A 21,645-nucleotide genomic window follows, 5' to 3' on the forward strand; every position below is an offset into this window, starting at 1 on the left:
GGAAACACCGGGGATGATAGAGTTAATACTGCACCTCACTGGACTGGAGGGGTAACTACAACCAGCAACTGACCCCCCCCCCCACCCACCCACTGCCGTGCGGTCCATACGGTCCATATGGTGTCATTACCCATTAGTGAGACTTTATTTTTATTCTTTGAGAAAGAAAAACACCAAAAAAAAAAAAAAAAAAATTATTGATGCTGGTCTGTAACTTACTCCCATTACACACCGCTCTGTTCTTAGGATGGCGAAAAGTCTTAAAAGTTACATTTTTAGGCTGGTTTGCACGAAATGTTTGAGATGGCCAATCAAAACAAAGGCGAGTGGAACTCCCAACAATGTTTACACAAAAATATTTTTTTTTTACTAAAAACGGAAAACTTTTTATGCATTTTGGCCGTTCATTTACAAGTTCATTACTGAAAATGCAAACTTTTGAAAACGGGATTCAAAGTACAAGTTTCTGAAAACAATAGTTATCATCTAGCCCAGTGGCGCAAAAAGTGGGAATGCGCTATATGCGGCGCACAGGGGCGCGCAGCACCAGGGGGGCGCCAAAGCGATGATCTTTTTTTTCTTTTCTTTTTTTAAATATATACGTAGCTGCTGTTGTGCGTTTCTAAATAATTTCTGCATTTCCTCAATGTTATATAACTTTTTAGAGGACTAACAGGCTATAGTAGGATATTCATAAGATTCCATCATATAATTTTGACATAGAGAGGGAGGGATTATATCGCGAGCAGGCGGGGGCGCCGTGAGCGCTGAGCGAGCAGGTACGAGTCGAAAAAGATGGATAAAGCAAGCAAAAAAGCTGTCGGGACTAAAAATAGAAAAAGAAAGAGGGAAAAGGAGATGGCATGTCAATTTATGCGCCAGCAGCTAAATAAGTGGATGGTCAAAGGCAACAGGTAGGATTTAAAGTGTGACGTCCACGCATGTAGGCTAGGAGATTCCCGGTGGGCCGACGTGCTTTTTGGGCCGATACATCTAATAGGCTATTTTTTTTTTTTTTTTGTCTTTGTCTTAACGGCCCATAAAACTCGTACATCGGCAGCCCATTCGTTTTGTTTTGTTTTGCTTAATTGGCGGCGCTGGGTTAGTGCCGTTGTAATGCATTGGTCAAAAAAAAAAAAGAAAAAAAAAGTCAGCGTTATTTTTTTTATTTTATTTATTTTTTGACATTTTTCATTACACACGTATAATTAGCACCCCATTGGTTCTTTTCTTGATTGACACTGGGCTGGCCCAATCACATCTTTAATGTGAAGTATAGAAATTAGTAGCCTACAAAACTAATTATGAAAGTTTCCTTTAGTTTTCAGTGCATTTGTTTTACAATATATGGCTATTACTAAAATGGGATTCATAGTATAACTATTATTATGTAGTAGTGTAATGTAGACAGACAGTGTTACTAAAAAAGGTTAGAATTTTTTCTTTGTTTAATTTGCACACTGAATATGGGTTGGAGCTTTTAATTTTGAACTCTCAAAGTGCACCAGATTGATGAATTCAACATTAAAAAGCACAACATTTTCTTACGGGGGGGGGGGGGGGGGGGGGGGGGGGGGGCATGCCCCCGAACCCCCCTAGAGGGACAGGGGTTCACTCAGCAGTGGATTCATCACTGTGAAGTATAGGCTACTTCAATTTTATTAATAAATGACAATTTTATACTTATTTCATATGTTAGCTATCACTCGTTCCTCACTCATTAGGCTACATGGCACAGTTATTTATTTCTTTGTTGTTGTTGGTTTTTTTTTTGGGGGGGGGGGGGGGGGGGGGGGGCAAACTTTTACTGCATACACCTCTGACACTGGGTAGTTGCGCCCCTGATCGAGCCTACATGTAAACTACAAAAACGTGAATGTGTGAAAACGGTGACATCATGCATAGGCCTATATGTGTTCAGTCTATGTCAAAACATTGGCGATGTCACTTTCTTTACAAAGTAACATCGCCAGACGCCAACGACTGGCCTGGCAGCCGAAAACAGTGTTTTAGTCATTTTGGATTCGTATGAACAGGGATTGTTTTGATAACATTGTCTGTATGCGAAAAACGCAAACCGCTGTTGTTGTGTAGCCTAAATGAACGGCCAAAAGTTTTTCGTTTTTTGATTGAAAAAGGTGTTGTGTAAACAGTAGTGAAAGACTGGTGAGATGTAGGCTACTGTACGTAGCTAAACATTTAATATTTGACAACTGTTTTACGATTGAAATGTTCAGCAACTGGCAGTAAAATAATCCAGTAATGCAAACTGCACAACATTTTTATGAAATTTCACCTTTTTGAATTGAACATGCTATTATTTACATAATTCATAACTGAATGCGTCGAGAGGAGTAACATTGTGCGTTTTGACATATTAGACATACGAATAAGAGTGAATGTGTGCATAATTGAAAAAATAAATAATCATATTTGCAAATAGTTTAAACTGATTACTATTACCCCCCCCCCCCCCCCCCAATTCCTTGCTTTTTAATAATAATAATGAATTAATTAATAATAATTGTTGTTTTTTTTTCATTTACGCATGTAGGCCTACTAAAACAATTCACAAAATAACAAAAATTATAATAATATAACAAAATAATAATTAAATAATTAAAAGAAATGTAACCTTGAGTCATGTAACACATTTCTAAACTATAAAATACAACAACTTAACTTTACCACTTCAAACTCTGCTGGTAATATGAAATGATTTTAACAAGCCAATAATTTTGAACATCATCTTATATATATCTTTATATAAAGTATTTAGAATTGTAATGTTATAACAGCAAATGTCAACCATGCATTTAAGCAAAATATGCTTATATATTTTTAAACCATTAACCTACAGCAATTGTTATGAGCTTATAAAATAGCACAATGATATATTTTGAAATAGACTAAGATATAGACCAAGTATGAGCACTGAAATAACCAATGAAGAAATATACCCTTTAATGCATTGCGTTCAATACAATGGACAGATGAATTTTCAGTTATGGAAAGATTTTATTGTATTTATTGTGTCAATGCATTTGTAACACTTATGCATTTGATACTATAACATATATTAGGGTTTATTTTTTTCCTTGGTCCACCTACATTTACTGTACACAGCTGGACAAATAAACACTGGGTTCCTGTAGTTTTCTCCATTTAGGTGGCTTTCCCATAACTCCATCGCATGGGCGATGATGAATGAAACCCACTCACATAATTGACATCATCAAAGGAGATTAAAGTTATGATAGACGCCCATAAGAACTCAGCGCACACCCTCTGAGATGATAAACGACTGTAAGGAAAGAGAGACGTGTGCCCATGCTCATGCATTTCCTGAACACACAAGGAGGATCAGATGGGGCTGTGTGCAGGACAACAGAACTAACCCAACAGCAAGGAAATGGGCGTTTCTGAAGTTGACCCCACAAAATCCTCCAATTTACTGGAGCCGAAAAAGGAGGAGAGCAGCAGCAGACCTGAATAAACACCGAAAGAGCCCATACATCGTATATTTGCCTCTGTTGGATTTGGATCACATTTGGTGAGTTTACTTCTATTTGATCTGCTTTTATTATTGTTTATAGTGTGAAATAATAATTAAAAAAAAACTATTAAAACACAACTTAAGATACTTTACCACTTCAAACTCTGCTGTGAAAGGATTTTTAACAAGGGAATGAATCCGTGCTTGAACATCATCATTTTATTATAGTCAGAAGTCTACATAACAGTTGTAAGATTTTTTTATGTAAAAGGTCTCTGAGAATGACTGAAGACTGGTTATGAGAAAATAACTTTTCCCGAGGCTGTTCTTCTTTAGCTTTGACCTGAAGAAAAGCACAGTGTGTCTCAAGACTTAGAAAAGTCTGAAAGAGTGCCTTCATTTCTCAGCTCTGGACTTCAGCCATAGTCAGTTTACTTACTATTTTTACTTCCTGTCCTTTTCACTGTCTTGGTTTTGGCAAAAGCAGAAAACCTGAGGCTAAACGTACAATTATGCAGTTGTGTCTTGAACTCTTGACTTAATATCAAATATCAAACAATAGTTTTTTATTATATAATAATCGTTTTATTACATCTAGGGGTGTAACGATACCCTAATTTCACGATTCGATACATATCACGATACTGAACTCACGATACGATATTATTGCGATACTCCAAAACATATGGTAAAGGTTAAGAAAAAATATACTGTTGATTAAATGCTAAATGTAAATGAATAGGCTTGGACAATGGTGACACCAGAATAAATATATTCATGATTCTGAACCTGAAAATACAGAATTATTTTAGACGAATATGCTTGCACTCTGTCACTGGCTAGATATATTTAAAATAATGTAGGCCACTTTTTACTGGTAACATAAGACTTATAACATAAGCATTATCAGGACCCACTAATATTCCCCCATTATTATACATTATATTCAACATAATATATTGTAGTTTAATGTAGTACTGACTCTGAAAACTTTTTATTTTTGGTGAACTATCCACGATACATATTGTTGCATTTTTGTATTGCGATATATTGTGACACGATATATTGTTACACCCCTATTTATTTTATTATAAATAATATACAAGAACACTAACTATAGAATAAATATATTGTTTAAAAAAAATATATTTTAAAACATTTTAAAAGTGAAATGTGTTTATAAACAATATAATAATAATAAATAATAATAATACAAAATATTTTAAAGTTTAAAATAATATTGAATATTTATAAAATATCAGCAAACGTTTAAGTTAAATGTTTATAAACAAATAATATATATATTATTATTAAGTTATACATTTCACTTAAATGTTTGCCAATATTTTATAAATATTCAATATATACATACCATATTTTAAATGTGTTAAAAGTGAAATATATGTCCTGATTTACAACACAGAAATGCACAGATGAGGTGGTTTCATATGTTGACAGGTGCTGTTTATCACCATGACGTCCCTTCTAATGTTTGTCACGCTGCTTCATCTCATCACACTGGCCGTTCTCTTTATCGCCACCATGGAGAAGGTAAGTATATGAAGCACTTTATCCCCAAAAATCAGAATAACGTGCATACTTCTAAAAACATGAATGCATATTTATGATTCAGTCCTGGTGGGTTTGGCAAGGTGCAGAAAACTCAGACCTGTGGTACAACTGCCGATTTGACAATGAAACCGAGTCTTGGTTTTGTGCGACATCGCAAGAGACGGGTAAAATAACACATTTGAGCACTTAAATGATTTTGAAATATGGGAATTTATTGCAATAACCATCACCAAACAAGAGGTTCAAAGCTGCCTAGAATAGTCTCCATGTTTTGCGTCCACCAGAGTGGCTTCAAGCCGTCCAGGTTCTGATGGTCCTGTCCGTGGTTTTCTCCTCCATTTCATTCCTGATATTCCTGGGACAACTCTTCACCATGTCTAAAGGAGGACTCTTTTACCTCACCGGTATCTGCCAGGCATTTGCCGGTATGTGCTTTGAATTAATTTGCTTTATTACCCAATTTTAACGTCTTGGAGCCAAAATACATAAACACTCGTTTCATTTGGAAATTTTTTTCTGACCTTTTGTCTCCTTTCAGGCCTCAACGCCTTCACTGCCGTGCTCATTTACACCCTGCACAATAAAGAAATCCTTCAGGACTCTCGGGAGTTGAGCTTGGGACACTTCGGCTACTGCTTTTTCTTGGCGTGGGTTTGTGTACCCTTGCTCCTGTGCAGTGGAATCATGTACATCCATCTGCGTAAAAGGGAATAGCAATGAGTCTCCTAAAAAAAGACAAGCTATGCGAAGAATGTTTGCTGTTGACATACTCCACTGAGTGATTATATACTTCATGATATCTCTATGCAACAAACAAGACATTTATTTTTCACTTATTTAGAACGTATTTAGTCACACATAAATATACACAGATGGAATATAGCCCCACAGCCCATGCCGAAAATCAGCTCAACTTGGTTAACTCTTAAAAGGCAACCATGACTAATATATCCGATTAGCTGAATTATATCTAATTTAATAATAAAACGGGCCATATAACGTAATCTCATTTAATACTGGAGGAATGCTTGTATACATTATAGTGGAATCCATATGCTAAAATGTTGAGATGTATTTTTATAAATAAATTCAATTAAGTCATTAATGTAGGATTTCAATTTCATTACTGTGCTAAATGTGAAAATGTTCTTCACAAATACACTGCAAGCCGGTGGACTCCACAGACCTTGGGAGTGCATGACAAACTCATGACTCCAGTTTCTGAACTAATAGCTTGCATCACGCAGTCTAGCACGATCTTACGTCAAACTAAGCTTTCAAAAACAAACTGCTTCCTGACATTCAAAGGTCCCTTTTTTTTTATGGCGGGGAGTTCCTAGGGTATCAGCACCTGGTGGTCCCATACTCCAAAACACCCCCAAAAAGATAAAGCGCTCTCCAATGCCAGACAAAGGGGTTTAATATCAGGTTCACCACAGCTCACAATCACGCAATACGTCCAGATTTATAGTCAGTTTCTGCATAGAATACAAGAAGGCCGCTGATAAGTTTACCAGCAGCAGTGTCCGAAACTGAAGTTGGCTCTTAACCAACTCTTTATTTTATTTTATTATCAGGCAAAATTAATATAATAAAAAAAACAATAATATAGCATGACAACCTAAATAACCAAAAAATCCTCAAATCTGAAAAAAGAAAGGTTTTGTAAAAAATAAACATTTTGATCATTGACAGTTGAGGTTAATCTTGGAGGTCAGTGTCACTGAATGGGGTTGTAAGGCTACTTTATTTTTAATGACAGTTCTGAGAAATGCTAAGAGAAGAATCACGGAACGAGGAATAAAACCGAGGAGGTGGTAAAGCAGAAGCAGCATATAGCTGCAAGATAGACATCGAGGTAAAAGAATGTCAAAACTCTTCACTCTTCAGCTCTTTTTAATCAATCTGAGGTGTTCAGCAGTTATTCTAAAATCATAAAACTTGTTAGATCTTCGCTTCGGTTGCTCTCTCCTTTCCTTTAACTATATCACAGTGTGATTGTTTCCCCATTCATCTCCATTTTGCTTAACCAGAAACACCCACCACCCTCAAAACTGTCACAGGGGAATAACATATCACTAAAGAAAACAAAATTAAGTAATTAGAAGTCCTTTCAGTCCAGGTATCTCCAACTCAAGAGCGCTTTAATAAAGCCAGGCCAGCGGATGGCGCTGTCACTTTATCCGCTGCACAATGACGGCATTCAGCAGGTTGGCTTCCTTCAGCGTCTGGCTCTCGTCCGTCAGCTCCTTGTTGGGGAAGGTCGTCATGAGAACGAACTCAGTGGCGGCTAAAGCTGGACGAGCGCTCGCCACAAACTGACGCACATCAGACACCCTGAGATGGAGAAAGGTGGAACGGTCAGTCAGTCGTGAGGAAGATTTTTCACAATATTCAAAGCATTTTTATTTACCTATGGGTGTGGTTGAATTTCTGCACCAGCCGGCCTCCGTCGGCCAGTCTGATCTGGATGCTAGTGACAGGTTGAGAGCTGTCCACACTGATGGAAGCACTAGCCTCAGCTTCACTGCTAGACTGGTCCAGTGGGTTGCTCTGGAGCGAAACCAACTCCGGAGTGGCGCTGAGGGACGATAGTGTAGAATGAGGACAGTTCAGCCGCATTCAATTATATAACATCTAATGATCAAGTGTTATCAAGTAGACCACAATGAATTGATAGAGCTCCAAAGTGCCCATCAAACGAAATAATTCATGATTGACTAGGGCTGCGTGATTAATTGAAGCAAAACTGAAATTGCAATATGGCTTAGTGTGATTATCAAATCACAAAGCCTGTGATTAAACCAAATATATGCATCCATTTTCCCAAAACTTGTAATGATTTTGGCTGTTGTCATCAAAAGAGAAACTTTATGGTGTCCCATCAGTTCACTGCCAAAATGAAGGTTCGATGGTTTAACATTTAAAAAATGAACAAATTTAGACAGCCATAAATATTAGTATCGTAATTTTACAGTTGTACGATTACATATCATTATACAATTTTTCTTATATTGTTTTATGTTTTTATTTTACAATGATATTTTACAATAATAACAGGGTTAGTTCAATGGGGGGACAGAAAGCTCCCAGATTTAATCAAAAAGATCTTCATTTGTGTTCCGAAGAGGTTCGAATGCCTAACGGATTTGAAACGACATTATTTTAGTAATAATTAATATTAGTACTATAGTCATATTGATACATTTGCTAAATTTTGGGGCCAAAATGTGCAGCCCTACATTTAAATCTGCATTGGTGCTGCCGCTGACCCAGAGAAAGCAGTTATCATGTGTAGGTGTGAAACAGCTTCACAAACAGTCTTTTCAACATCACAGTATCGTTATATATCTTACAATCATTCAAATGATCACAGAAGTACTGGGATAAAAGTTTATAGTTCGGATATAAACACTGATGATCAAAATTAGTGTAAATCACCTTTTGAAAATAATAACACTTCAAATATAAAGAGACTGTTAAAAGTTTTATTTGTCATTGATTCATTTATTCAGAAGATTCGTTCAAAAATGATGATTCATCCAGTAATGAAACAATTGAAGTCACTGAATCAATTCAAACTGTTTTTTTTTTTTAAATAGACTAATTATCCTTTTCTTCAGAACCTCTAGTAAAATACATGTTGTTTAGTTACTGTCCATTTAGAATTGTGGGAGAATCATGATCTCATATTTAAAATCATGATTCTCAATTTATCCAGAACCGAGCAGCCATACATGTGTTTCAGCATTAGAAACAGTGTAATTAAGTAATTAAGCCACCTTCAGCTCAGTGAAAGGAAATCAGAAGAGAAGAAAGAGTTTTCTAACCTGCCGAGTTTCTGCCCTTCTCCAGTAAAGGCCTTGAAAGCAAGCTTGGGTTTGGAAAAGTCTTCATCCCGATGGTCCTCCATGTCTAGGTTTACCTGACCGCCTCGGAAACGCTGTCTCAATTCCAGAGGAATCTCCCTGAGTAAGTCGGCAAGTAACAAAGAGATTTAGTGGATTATCTAGTCTAATTTGACAACCAGTAAGAGGAGGACTATCTAATAGTGTTCAACCAGTAAGGATTTTCAATGCTAATGTCAAGAGGGTCCAACATGAAACTAAATACATTTAATGGAAAATGTTGGATGCTTTTGGAAGTGACTTGAGGGGGAACAATAACCTCTGCTAATCAGCTAAACTTCTCCCGAACATCCATGAATGAATTCAGAGCTCACCCTCTGCGGATAGACTCCAAGAAGAGAGCGTTCCCGGGATCACTGTAGTTCCTAAGCTCTCCATCATCAAGACTAAAGCCACTCTTCCAGAGCTTCAGCACCACATGCACCTGTTGGTACAGCACAAATCACTGTAGCAGATCTCTCTCTACGCCTGAATGACTTCAGCAGGCACAGGCTAGGTGACTCACATCTTGTGAACTGCCGGGCTGTCTCCGAGCTCCTGCAACATAAGTTGACTCCTCCTCTGGTGCTGCACCCAATCGATAACCACCACCTATAAACGGCTGTAGAACGAGCAGACAGAAAGGAAACATGAGCACATCATAATCAACATGAGATATAAGTATAAATATATATATATATATACACAATAAGCAAATTATAATATACGGTAAAGTATACTCTTGTGGAAGAACTACCTTGGACTTGCTGGATTCTCCAAGCCCTTTGCCTGCTTTGTCAACAGGAACCGCCCCATGCTCCTTAGCTCCTTTAAACAAGTCCTCAACCACCTCATTTGGGCTCTTCTTTTTGGGAGGGCCAACAATCTGCTGCCCACTGCGTTCTGAGCCCCCGGCAAAGAACCTGCAGGAGGAGAAGTCTGATGTTACTCAAAAAAAGGAGCATTAAATGTGTAAACATGACATTAAAAGCATGTAAAGGCAGAAATGAAAGTATTTATGTCTTTATCTGGCTCTTAGAGATGGAATAAAAGTGTGACTGAGAAAACATCCTCTTACAGAGTATATGGGTAGTTGACATGTCAAGCAGTGACAGCAGTGTCTTGGAGGGTGACGCTATATTTAATGTAAGGGCCCACTGAAGTGCCTTGAAAGTGCAGCGTTTTTTCATTGTGTTAACATAATTTCCACTGAAACAGGAAGACGGAAGGACATCGATTCTAGACGCTTTAGATTCTAGAGCATTTGATTGGACAAAAAATCTGACAAGAAGCTGAAGTGCAGTCATGTCATCAAAATCGTTGATCCAAATTGGCGGAAGACTGTACGTTTTCAATGCTTATATCTTCGAAATGCAAATTTTGTCATTGTTTTGGAGCACAGATGGAGCTTATAGATAACAGTAAGGCTAATATATTCATACTAAAAGCCAAAAAACTTCAACTGATTTCATGGAGACTATACGTCTAATTGTGGTATAATTATCAAACAAGCATTTTTTTTAATCACTTATTGATATTTTTTCACTTTTAATATATACTTGGAACGAACAGCAAAAAGCAAAAACGGAGAAAGACCTAAAAGACAGTGTTTCCTTTATGCAATCATTTCCATTTAAGTAACTTATCATGGTTGTGAATACAAAAGAGTTCATGTTCGTGTTAAAGTCACAAAATGCGGTCGTCTTTTCTTCCCTATTGTGACGTATATCCGAGTGAAACAGCTTCTTGAATGAGAATGAAAAATGCAGGGGTGAAATTTGATTTTGTCCACTGGAAATTGATTGGATCGTTGTCATTTGCTAATTGCTGGGATATCATGTGTGACAGGTTGCTGGAAGGGAGGGATTATTGTCTAGCCCTTACTCCTGTGCACATGTCATCAGAGAAGGGAAGTTAATGTTTTTAAAAGATTACGAGGGCATATGATTTAAAAAATAAATATTCCATAAACAAATAATGACATTATTCCATAATAATATAAACACCAAATATTAAGAAAAGTCCATTTTTAGCTGTTATTAACTGTTCAAGATATTGATACCTCTGGCCTTCTTCTTCACCACTCTCATCGTCATCCTCATGCATCAGATCTCTAAAGGATGTCACTCTGTGTTCACTGCAATCAGATTACATTAAACACAGCACAACTGTTATTATGACTTTAACCATAATATAGCTGATAGTGTATAATAGAGAAGCCCAAACAGTTCGTGGGTTGACCTGTGTTACCTTGGCCCTGTGGATCGAGTGACAGGGCCAGTTTCCGGCTGAGGGAGGGTGGCAATATCATCATCTCCTCCATCTTCAAAGAAATTAGCTAGAGCAAGCTGAGGGGACAGAGGAGAGAGAGCTGTCACTTCATTTCACAGACAGACACGCTTTTGGTCAATTACAGAAACAAAACACACCAATTTTTACTTTCAGTAATTAGATACATCAGATTCATTATGTTAACGACTCCAAAACATCACAATTTAATATATTTCAGGACGAATAATAATAATAAACCACGAATGTAAACATGAGTATCAATTGAACAAGCTAAAGCTGCTAGCTTATGGATGGATTTCTATGTAAAATAGACCGGCACGGTTTAAAAACATTATCCACTTCAAGGCAATACTGACTACCACATCCTAAAGTGTGAATCAAATCATGTGTGATTAACGACTTAAACCAGTGTAAGACACTCCTGGTGATTTTAATGAAGAGTGACTTGCACATTTCGTTAGCCGGTTATAGATTTCACTGGCTGCCAGTGAGCGGAGGTTTAAGTCTGTTGAATTCTCAGCTGCAGAGCTTGTGCTTCACAGCACAATATTTCAGTAAAAAGGTGATCAGTGTGACCCTGACCTGTAGGTCCCAGCCGGCTGACTCGAGGAAGAAACGGGCCCTCTCTTCATCAACATCAGTAACAGCGATGAACCCTCTCACTGCTTCTTCCCGCTCCGCCATTTTGATGTGTCACGCTATGGAAAGATCCGACAGGAAACAGGGGAAACGAAAGCTTAGTTCCGCTGTTTGGGAGCAAAAGAGTTTTCAATTCCCTCTCTTTTCATTGCATCGATATTAATGTTGGCAAAAAAAAATGTTTTTAATTAAAAGTTTTATAATCACCCACAAAAAAAGAAAATCTAACAAATATTGATTTGCACATTTTTATGTAGGCTATTAGGGTCTATAAGTTGGCCTAATTATTATATTTTTATATATTAAAATATATAGTGCAGTTATTACTACAAGCACGTGGAGAATTGAGAATTCAAAGATGGAGTAAGTCGCAATCCTTTTCCTTACATTTGTATCCACCAGCAGATGGCAATACAGTCCATTCTATTTGTCACCTTATTTCTCATCCCTACTACGCAGTAGATTTTCAGGCCCACATCAAGTATGCTTTGTTATATTAGATAAAATGTTATATTTACCATTTTTAAAGATGGAAATTATATTAGTTAGTTTTCGTTAATCATGGTGCCACATTTGTCATGCAATAGGCTACTTCCTTTTAGCATAATAATATTTATGATAATAATAGCACAATAAATAGTTTTTTAGGGTTTCAAATGATAGGAAATAACTTACAGTGTTTCTTTTTCCACGTACAATAATTTAGAAATAATGTGTATGCAACATTTTTTTTCCAAAGCAAAGAAACTGGGTTGAAACAGTTCTCACATGCATGTGATTTCACACCACAGAGCTTTTACACACCAGCAGACAATTACTTATTTATTGTGTGACCTGGATTTTGCAGGACTTTCTTCCTCTAATATTCATTCATTAGCAACTGCTAATTCAAAGGTCCTTAAACAGAAGCAAACTATGTGCTCAATTAGTTTGGGAGGATCTAATTTAGCACATATTGTTTCTGGAGAGAAACTTGACAATGCTTTGTTTGGTTTCCAGTGCACTGCTCGTTTGATCTTCACAGATAATCAGGTTGTGGTACATGACTAAACACCAGAGCATTGCTGTCATCATTCACCCCCAAGCTTTCCTTTCCTATCACACGCATTGCAGCTCATGCAAGAGAGCAATATGCCCTCAAATTTTAATCATCTTACCGGCCCTTAGGGGAATAAAACAAAATTTCTATTTTTATATGCATTATTGCTGCATGTTCTTATAGATTTAGAAAAGCGTGTCCTCTTTGTGCAGCTATTTGCATTTAGAGATCACTGCTATACAGACATATATACTTAAAATATGTTCCTTGTTATTAAAAAAAAAAGAGGAATCAAAGAACAATCTGATTTTAAAGGTCCGTTAATCAGATTAAACTGATTATCTAACACAGTTTTTTTCATTCTCAGGAGATTGAACAGATACCATGCATAAAGTATGCTAAAATATGTCTCTAAAGTTCACTGATGAAATCAGCATTACACAAATCTGGTAAGCATCAGCTCTTTCTATAACCGTTGTTGACGATGATAAAGTGTGGGTGTGTGTGAACAGAGAGAAAGAGGAGATAGAGGAAGAACCAGCCTTATCGTGGGGAAACGCACACCGTCAGCCTGGCTGTGGATGTGGGCCTGCAGTCACTGTTGTGTTAAAGGCCAGGGAAGTAATTCACAACACACAATACAAAGAGCAGAGGCCTGCGACCCTCGACTGGAGTAGGAAGAGCAGTCAGACAGTATCTCATGGCCAGAATGAGGAAGGAGGACGTTCTGCCAACATATCAAAATAACAGCAATTTCCTCCCTGGGTGTGATACTAGAGAAAAAATACAACTGTAAATTAGCAAGATAGCTATTAGCAATATGACTGATCAGACACTGTGTTAATGTTAATATCACTCAAGAAATGTTATATTATAACGCTAGCACAATAAAGATAAGCATGAGTATTTCTATGATATATGTGTGCTTGGATAAACACAGTCTGAGTGGACAAAAGCACACATGGATGCAGACTTTAGTGAACAAACAAATATTTATTAAAGAAATATTAATAATCCAGTGTCGACACATGCTGTGAGAATTTCATTTACATGTACTCCAGTTGCGTCACAAGTATATATTTACAATGTGTGTTTTTGTTTGTTTGTTTTTCGCTGCTTTGTGCCTTAACCAATCACAGGGCATGTCTGTTGAGCACATAAATGCAACAGCCAATCAGAGGTGTTTAAATTAAAGTTGCTGACACACCACTCGAGCTCTCTGACGTTCTACATTTTCATGATACTCTCATTATACCAGTAACGTGTAAACATGAAGTAAACAATATATTTATTGTGAACTGCAGACAGCTTCACTGATAAAAAGTGAAAATTATGACATTAAATGTTATAAAAAAATTAAAAAAGAGAATTATTAGATACTGTCATAAGTATGAGTTATAGTCCAAATTATGTCTGTTTTTGTCAGAATTTTGAGTTTTTATCTCATATACTTTACAATTTAAGTATGTGTTTATGTGAAATGGGCTTCCATATGTTTTAGATGTGTAACCTACACAAAGAACACCCCACACATTTATACTGTATATATACTGTATGTAAAGCAGGATGAGGGTGATTAAAAGAAAGTGAGAGCAACTGCTATGTGCACCAATTTCTGTGCTGATAAGACCATGATGCATCTCTCTTCTGGGTGGCATCTTAATGGGCAAACTGATCTTGTGAATTAAGACTAATTTTCCACTTTCTAAAAATCACTTCCATCCGTCCTGTTCATGCCACCACCCCTTCATCTGAAACTGAACAGCTGACCTTTGACTCATGAGCCTATCAGAGTTTATGACTTCCAAACAGAACTCGCTGTTTACTTCCTCTCTAACGATGGTCACATTTACTAATCGATTCCTATGGGCACTACGGATGGATCTGGTCTGTCCCATCCATGAAGGATCCATGACACTTGGAGGATACTCTCAGTTTGACATCGTAATAAAGTAATATTTGGACATCAAAGACTAGGGAAATGGTTTCGTAATTGCAAAGATAACAAATTATACTGTTACACAGCTATCTTAATTTACATCTATGAAAACTGATGTTTACTCAGCAAGGCCCGTGCTATCTGTTCCTCTCCCAGGATTAGCTTTGTTTGTGTGGAGCTCTCTTCACTGGGTTAGATATGGAGATAAAGTTTGGAGCAACAGGAAAAGGCCTGATCGTAAACCGGAGAGTCATGGGATTATTCTCCCATTCCTTGTTTTTTTTCCCCTCTTTACATGCATCTTTTATGGCACTTTTCCATCTTTTTGCATTGTGATCGTCAGTGGAGAACAATCACATATATCTCTTTTCACTCTTATCTCTTCTCTCTTTTTTATGGAAGCTTGTATTGCAAACTTTTTATCTCATATTATGACTTTTTTCTCCAAGTTGCAAGTCTATATTTATATTAGTTTATTTTTAAACTGAGAAGTCAGAGAAAAAAAATCAGAAAATTGCAAGATGTAAACTCAAAATTCTGAGAAAAAAAACAGGCAATTCTGAGGGGAAAAAAATCAGAATCTTGCAATCTTGCAACTTACTTCTTGCAATTTTGACATTTTTTTCTCTGAATTCTGAGATACATCTCATAATTTTGTTTTTTGGGTTGTTTTTTTTCCTGGCATGGAAAAAAAAACAGTCCGAATTGTGAGATAAAAAGCTGCAATAACCTATTTTATTATTATTATTTTTTCCTGGTGGAAATAAGCTTCCATACTTTTTGTGTGTGTGTGTGTGTGTGTGTGTGTGTGTGTGTGTGTGCGTGCGTGCGTGCGTGTGTGTGTGTGTGTGTGTGTGGTAGCATCCCATGACCTGTCGTTTTTCACTCTGACAGTTTAATCAGAGTTCAACAACACTACTGCATCCTTCCTGACCACGTCTCCTCCCTCCTGTCCATCCCTTTTTCCATCTTTTTCACTCTTGTCCCTCCCATGTTTCATAAATCTGCCTCCATCTGTCTCTCTCTGTGTCGGCTGTCTAACCACTTGTATGAATGCATAGATGGACCCAAAGCAGTTTCCCTCCTCCACTATAAGGGAGTTTTTTTCTCCATTAGGTCACCTGATGGAGTTTTTCGGTTCCTTGCCACTGTTGCCTTTGGCTTGCTCAGTTGGGGATATTTGGGGATATTTAATTTAATTAATCAATCAACAATACTATTGATCAGCATTACCAAACGTGGACGTTTTCCACTAGAAACAAACATTGATGTATTATTTTAATTTAATACTGTGAAGCTGCTTTGATACAATCTGCATTGTGAAAAGCGCTATATAAATAAACTTGACTTGACTTGACTTGACTATAAGTCCTGTTTCACTGTGGAAGAAACATCAAACTGGAGAAACCTCCCAGAGTGAAATCATATCTTCTCAGAAAATGAGAAGGTGACTCACAGTGTGTGACCCAGCCTGTTATAACAAGAGCCCACAGTGTTCAAAAGCACACAGGTTATAATGCAGAGAGGGCAGATTGATCGCCCCCTTGACAGAGTGAGTGTAGTAAATCTACTACGTTGAGCACACCAGCGAGTAACTCTATCTATTTTTAGTGCACTCTAACCAGAGCCCTTTCTTCTATCAACCTTCCCCAACCGCTGTGTTCACTTTAATTAAACAACGCTATCTATCTATCTATCTATCTATCTATCTATCTATCTATCTATCTATCTATCTATCTATCTATCTATCTATCTATCTATCTATCTATCAGATAATATAGATCTATTATATATCTAACTATTATGATTCTCTTTATTTCTCTTAAAATTTCTTAGTATTTATTTCATATATTAATCTTAAAATTTCTTAAAAGCTTAATATTTCCTTTAAAAATTCTTCAGAAAATAAGAAAAATACACAAATGAGACAATTGCTGACATAAATTCAGAGTATAGAGCAATAAAATAAATCTAGATAGTAGATCGTTTGATTGTGGAAGTACCTGATGAAAATGTTTAAAGTTTATGTTTTAGGATCATGCACAAACTGCTGATTTTTATTGATTCATTGAGTTATTTGAGATTACTGCCGTTTTAAAACCTCCAATTGCTCTCCATTCAATCTTAACAAACAACTGAGACATTTCCTCTGTGATATTTCTATCCTATTGGCACTGACAGAAGGTGAAAGGGAAACAGACATCGCATCCTGTTAGAATAGGTGTGACATTTCCACAGTTCAACCTGTAATTATTTAAGCAATCAACAATTAGTCAGAGACTGTGAATGTTTTTATGACACTATTAGTGCAATGAACCTCTAGGGTCAGACAATGAAAGTCAGACAAAATGACAGACATTAACAAACCGATACCAAAATGTGTGTGCAGGTCTAGAGGCCTTTACGGCCTGCTATCACAGCGGCATCAGATCTTCTCTCAGACACTAAGACTCCAAACATCAGGGTCTTCTGCTCAGCATTCCTCCTCCAGACGCCCAGGCAATGGCCTCTCATGCTCAATAAAATAGTGCGAGGAGAGGAGTCGCCATGGCAACCAATGAGGACCTCTTCTGGTTAAATAGACATCTGAATGCCCAGGATATCAGTGAACATTTGGCTGCTCTCTGACCCGTGTGTGTGCATATGTGTGTATATGTGTGTTAAATGATGTGCGTGAGGGGGAGGGGAGTGTATTTAATAGCACTGATGGGATTAATCTGAATTGTGTTTCTGTTGTTAGGTCAATTGAAGCATTAATGAGACACGTGATCTTGGATGTATTTTTTCACTAGCCTCATTGCAGTGCATATTGGGATTGTCTTCTCTGCAAGAGATGCATTTGATGCTGCCGTAGAATTTGGTTAAAACAAAATATCTTAAAGCAACATAATTAAGATGCCTACTTTCTGGTTCCTTGGGATCTCATCTATGATGCCTAAAAATGCTTCCTCAACAGGCAAAAAAGAAAAGAAAGAAGGAAAAATATTGAGCAGCAACTGCTTTCAACATTGATAATAGTAAGAAATGTTTCTTGAGCAGCAAATCAGCACATTAGAATGATTTCTGAAGGATCATGTGACAAGACTGGATGGATCGACTGGACAGTAATGCTGAAAATTCAGCTTTGCATCACAGGAATAAATTACATTTCAAAATAGATTAAAATGGGAAACTGTTATTTTGAATTGGAATAATATTTCACAGTTTTTCTGTTTTACTGTATTTTTGATCCAATAAATGCAGCCTTAGTGAGCATAAGAACATAAAACTGCCCCTATTATGCTATTTTAAAGTTTTCTAATGTTGTTTTGGAGTCTCCTACGACAGGTTTACATGCATCAAAGGACAAAAAACTGTTTCATTTTCTCATAATATACATTTGCACATAACCAAATTTTCAATGATTCTCAAACGACTCGTCAGATGAGTCAATCTCTCTAAATCCCTCCTTTCCGCAAGCTACTCTGCTCTGATTGGCCAGACATCTCAGTCTGTTGTGATTGGTCTACTGTGTAAAGCGCGCGTATCGAAAACAAGAAAACGCCCATTGCCAAAACAACGTCAGCTCTGCTTGTCCTGAGAGGCTTCCTACACCATAAACAAAACACAGAGAGTCTTGGCTTTACCTTCACATTGGAGAGCACAGCATCTTCTCAACATTATGCTATCCAGTATCCACAGGAATCAGCAACAGTGTTTTTGAGGGCGTTCAAGTTTTCCCTGGTGTCTGTGCGCGCAAGAAGTGGGCGGGCAATATGCTAATGTTTCACAACAAAACGAAACGGCTTATGACTTGTTTGAAAAACGATTCATTTCATTGACTCAGAGTCGACTCTTACTTCTGAAAGACAATAACTTTATATACGGTACACTTTCAGATTTAAAACTTTGCAGGTTGTTTTTATTCAAGCTATGTTACTAGTGGGGTCATTTTCAAAAATCCACAATAGGGGCCCTTTAAAATGCTATCCACCCAATTTAGAACTTTTGAAGAGTGTATGAGTTTAAAGATCTCAGTTGAGACACAAGGAGAGCTGCAGAACTGAACACAGCTGCACTTCAACAGCTGTAATCAACACTCACACTATTACCATGACTTGGGAACATTGAGGGAGCAACAGGTGCACAGGATCTGGAAGAAATGTGAGAGCTACAATGCAGACTTTGTGTATTTCTTAGAAAAAGACAGATGGAAAAAAGACAGTATAGTGCACATTACATAAGATTAAATACAGCTGTTCTGTTGCTTTACAGCTGCTGTAATGGGAAACTCATTCACAGTCCAAGTGACCGTTGGGAAAAGCAGTCCTGCATATTACAAACAAATCAGTTTCACCTCATAAATATGAGCTCGATCATGTTGTTAAGCAAGCTTGCAGGACTGACGGTGGTCAGGACGGGGGCTTTACCACAGCGCCCAAGGATACCTAAGGATTTCTGAAAAGTAATGATGCTGAAAATTCAGCTTTGACATCACAGGATTAAATTACATTTTAAAATGTATTTTAAACTGTACTGAACCTGGAATATTCATTTTATGGTTCTTGTTGTTTTAACAGTGTTCTGGCTACAGATGAGATTTCTGGACTGTGACATCAACAGTTGTGTGGTGCAGTCTGTCCTTCTAGTTTATCTGCTGTGTGGGAACCTGAGGACAGAGCCAAACACAGACCTATTAAGTCATGCACTGATGGTGAGACATGCCAGCAAGAGAAAGTAGCAAAGCAGCTGAAAGAATTTAGATATTAGAAAAAAATGGGGCTAGGGAAGAAAAAACACAGTATTGAGGACACAAAAACAACAGCATCATCAAAATCTCTTAATTCTGTGGTCCTTTCACTTCCCTCTCAATTCACTCAGCAGAGGATTCTTACAGATAGTAAATCCCTTCTCTAATTAAAAATGCAAAATCTAGCCCACTTTCGCCTTCCACTAATGTGCGTTAAGAGCTATGATGCGCCTGCCGCCGCAACTTTCCAATCTTCTCTCGCTTCTCTGTTTCTACTTTTTAGTTCTCAGTAATGTAAATCTCTCTCTCTCTCTCTCACACACACACACACACACACACACACACACACACACACACACACACACACACACACAAACACACACTCCTGAGCCTGGGGTGTGGGTGAAGATTTTCAGACATCAAAAATACAAATGACTTTCAAGTTGGTAGGCAGTGATTCATGCAGAGAGATTCATACTCTGGCACATTTGAGAAATGTCACCATTTGTTCAATTGCAACCCTGTAGTCTGGCATTTACTAAACCTTATTTAACCTACATATCTTTTTGCTAGAGTCCTAACATCAAATAGTTGTTGTCATGACAGTAAAACACGCTTTATTTAAAATGCACGGGTTTGCTAATCATTTTCTTTTCTTTTTATTCCTATCCTATACGCTCTCTCTAATGGCGATGTCATGCTGTGCAGCTCAAGCTGCCTTCAAAAAGAAACAGTAATGTCTCAAAGGCAATGTCTCCAAACTGGGTCGTTTGAGTATGCATGGGATCTTACAGACGGAGGAAAGCTGTGGTTGAGGCTGAGAACAATGTGTGCACACAGAAAGATTTCGTGCTCTTACAGTTTTCATTTGTCTTGGGAACTGCAGGTAGGCTTGCCCTTACAATGCAGTCTGCAAGATATTCGGTTTCGGTTTAAACTGAATTGCATATCATTTTCTACTTTAGCATAATTTCAATTTAGAGCCATGACAGCCATGGAGGAATAATCATTAGTCATATAGCCTAAGGATGCACTGTATGTTCATAGCATGATGAGTGTTTGTCTTTTAGCAAATTGGAAATGATCTAATTGTGTCTTGACATACTTTCTACATGTGTGTGAGTGTATCTGTTTGATATGTAAAAGCCATCAGTACAGAATTGGGCTAAGCTCTGAAAAGTCTAGCACAAATATACTGTTTTAAAGGTTTTGACGTCACTGCAATTCCCATGATAATTCTTCCATCTCTCTGTTTGGAGTCATTCACATGCAGGTCTCATGAAAAATGCACTACTCCATCGGCAAGATTTAAAACTATGAAGTGAGCTTGTGCAAGCAGAAAATATGAAGTACATTACTGAACACGAAAATAGGTTTGCAACCCAACACTCACACTTAGCACACGCACTCACTCCTTAAGGGAAGCAAGTGAGCAAAATAAAGTAAAAAACCAGGGTAAAGTTCTGGCAGACCAGTGATTGGAAATTAAACAGGAAATGCTTTTTGAATGAATCCAGTTTGGCAGAGTATCTGATTTTTTCAAGAGAGAATTTAGACTAGCTCAGTTCTAAAAGACAGTGCCTTCTAAGGCAGCATCCTAACTTCATAACGGATTGATTTTGAACACTAAACAACAAGCAGCAACTCCGCACACCACAAAATAGTAGCTACTCCTAAGAGATTTGACTCAAAATTGAGTTTGCTATTAGCATGTTGCTAAGCTAGTGCAATACATCTAAACATAGGACAAATACATATTGGATAAAAATTGGTTAAAAAAAATTATTATCCTGACCTATTCGTATCTATATTTTTCAGTATTTATCTTGCCCTGGCCTCATCTGCTATCATGGATTTATTTTTTTCACTGATCTCACTAGGTTTTGAAACAGAGCATCTGATACTACAGCATTTATCAACAAAAGTTCTGGACATGACTGATTCATTATATTCTCTTCACAAATGTATTCATGTTATACATATGACTGAGCTGGATAGACCTCAGTGAGCATTTGGGGGAGATCAGACTAGCTTTGCCTGTCCTGTAGTTCA

General features: G+C 37.3%; 2 protein-coding genes across 2 annotated transcripts; one reads left to right on the forward strand and one right to left on the reverse strand.

The window, feature by feature from the left end:
- Nucleotides 1–3,290: 3,290 nt before the first annotated feature.
- On the forward strand, nt 3,291–6,173 carry emp3b (epithelial membrane protein 3b (MAM blood group)). The gene is made up of 5 exons (XM_084098554.1): nt 3,291–3,553; nt 4,955–5,047; nt 5,130–5,232; nt 5,353–5,493; nt 5,607–6,173. Exons 2-5 carry the CDS (start codon nt 4,970–4,972, stop codon nt 5,780–5,782), a joined length of 498 nt encoding a protein of 165 aa, XP_083954680.1. The 5' UTR covers nt 3,291–3,553; nt 4,955–4,969; the 3' UTR covers nt 5,783–6,173.
- On the reverse strand, nt 5,868–11,962 carry nsfl1c (NSFL1 (p97) cofactor (p47)). The gene is made up of 9 exons (XM_084098552.1): nt 11,830–11,962; nt 11,206–11,303; nt 11,018–11,092; nt 9,713–9,878; nt 9,482–9,577; nt 9,291–9,400; nt 8,899–9,036; nt 7,482–7,649; nt 5,868–7,405 (listed from the first exon to the last, which is right to left on the reverse strand). The coding sequence occupies exons 1-9, from the start codon at nt 11,929–11,931 to the stop codon at nt 7,243–7,245; spliced, it is 1,116 nt and encodes a 371-aa protein (XP_083954678.1). The 5' UTR covers nt 11,932–11,962; the 3' UTR covers nt 5,868–7,242.
- Nucleotides 11,963–21,645: the final 9,683 nt, after the last annotated feature.

This window comes from Abramis brama (assembly GCF_963993115.1).
Source record: "Abramis brama genome assembly, chromosome: 22".
NCBI classification, from domain to species: domain Eukaryota; kingdom Metazoa; phylum Chordata; class Actinopteri; order Cypriniformes; family Leuciscidae; genus Abramis; species Abramis brama.

Bases quoted from the DNA above. Each gene is read 5' to 3' on its own strand.
- emp3b (XM_084098554.1), top strand. From the start codon at position 4,970: ATGACGTCCCTTCTAATGTTTGTCACGCTGCTTCATCTCATCACACTG. The intron at 5,048-5,129 runs GTAAGTATATGA...TTTATGATTCAG, and splicing joins TTATCGCCACCATGGAGAAG to TCCTGGTGGGTTTGGCAAGG. The intron at 5,494-5,606 runs GTATGTGCTTTG...GTCTCCTTTCAG, and splicing joins TATCTGCCAGGCATTTGCCG to GCCTCAACGCCTTCACTGCC.
- nsfl1c (XM_084098552.1), bottom strand. From the start codon at position 11,931: ATGGCGGAGCGGGAAGAAGCAGTGAGAGGGTTCATCGCTGTTACTGAT. The intron at 11,304-11,829 runs GTCAGGGTCACA...CTGTCCCCTCAG, and splicing joins CAGCCGGCTGGGACCTACAG to CTTGCTCTAGCTAATTTCTT. The intron at 9,401-9,481 runs GTGAGTCACCTA...CTGTACCAACAG, and splicing joins AGCCCGGCAGTTCACAAGAT to GTGCATGTGGTGCTGAAGCT.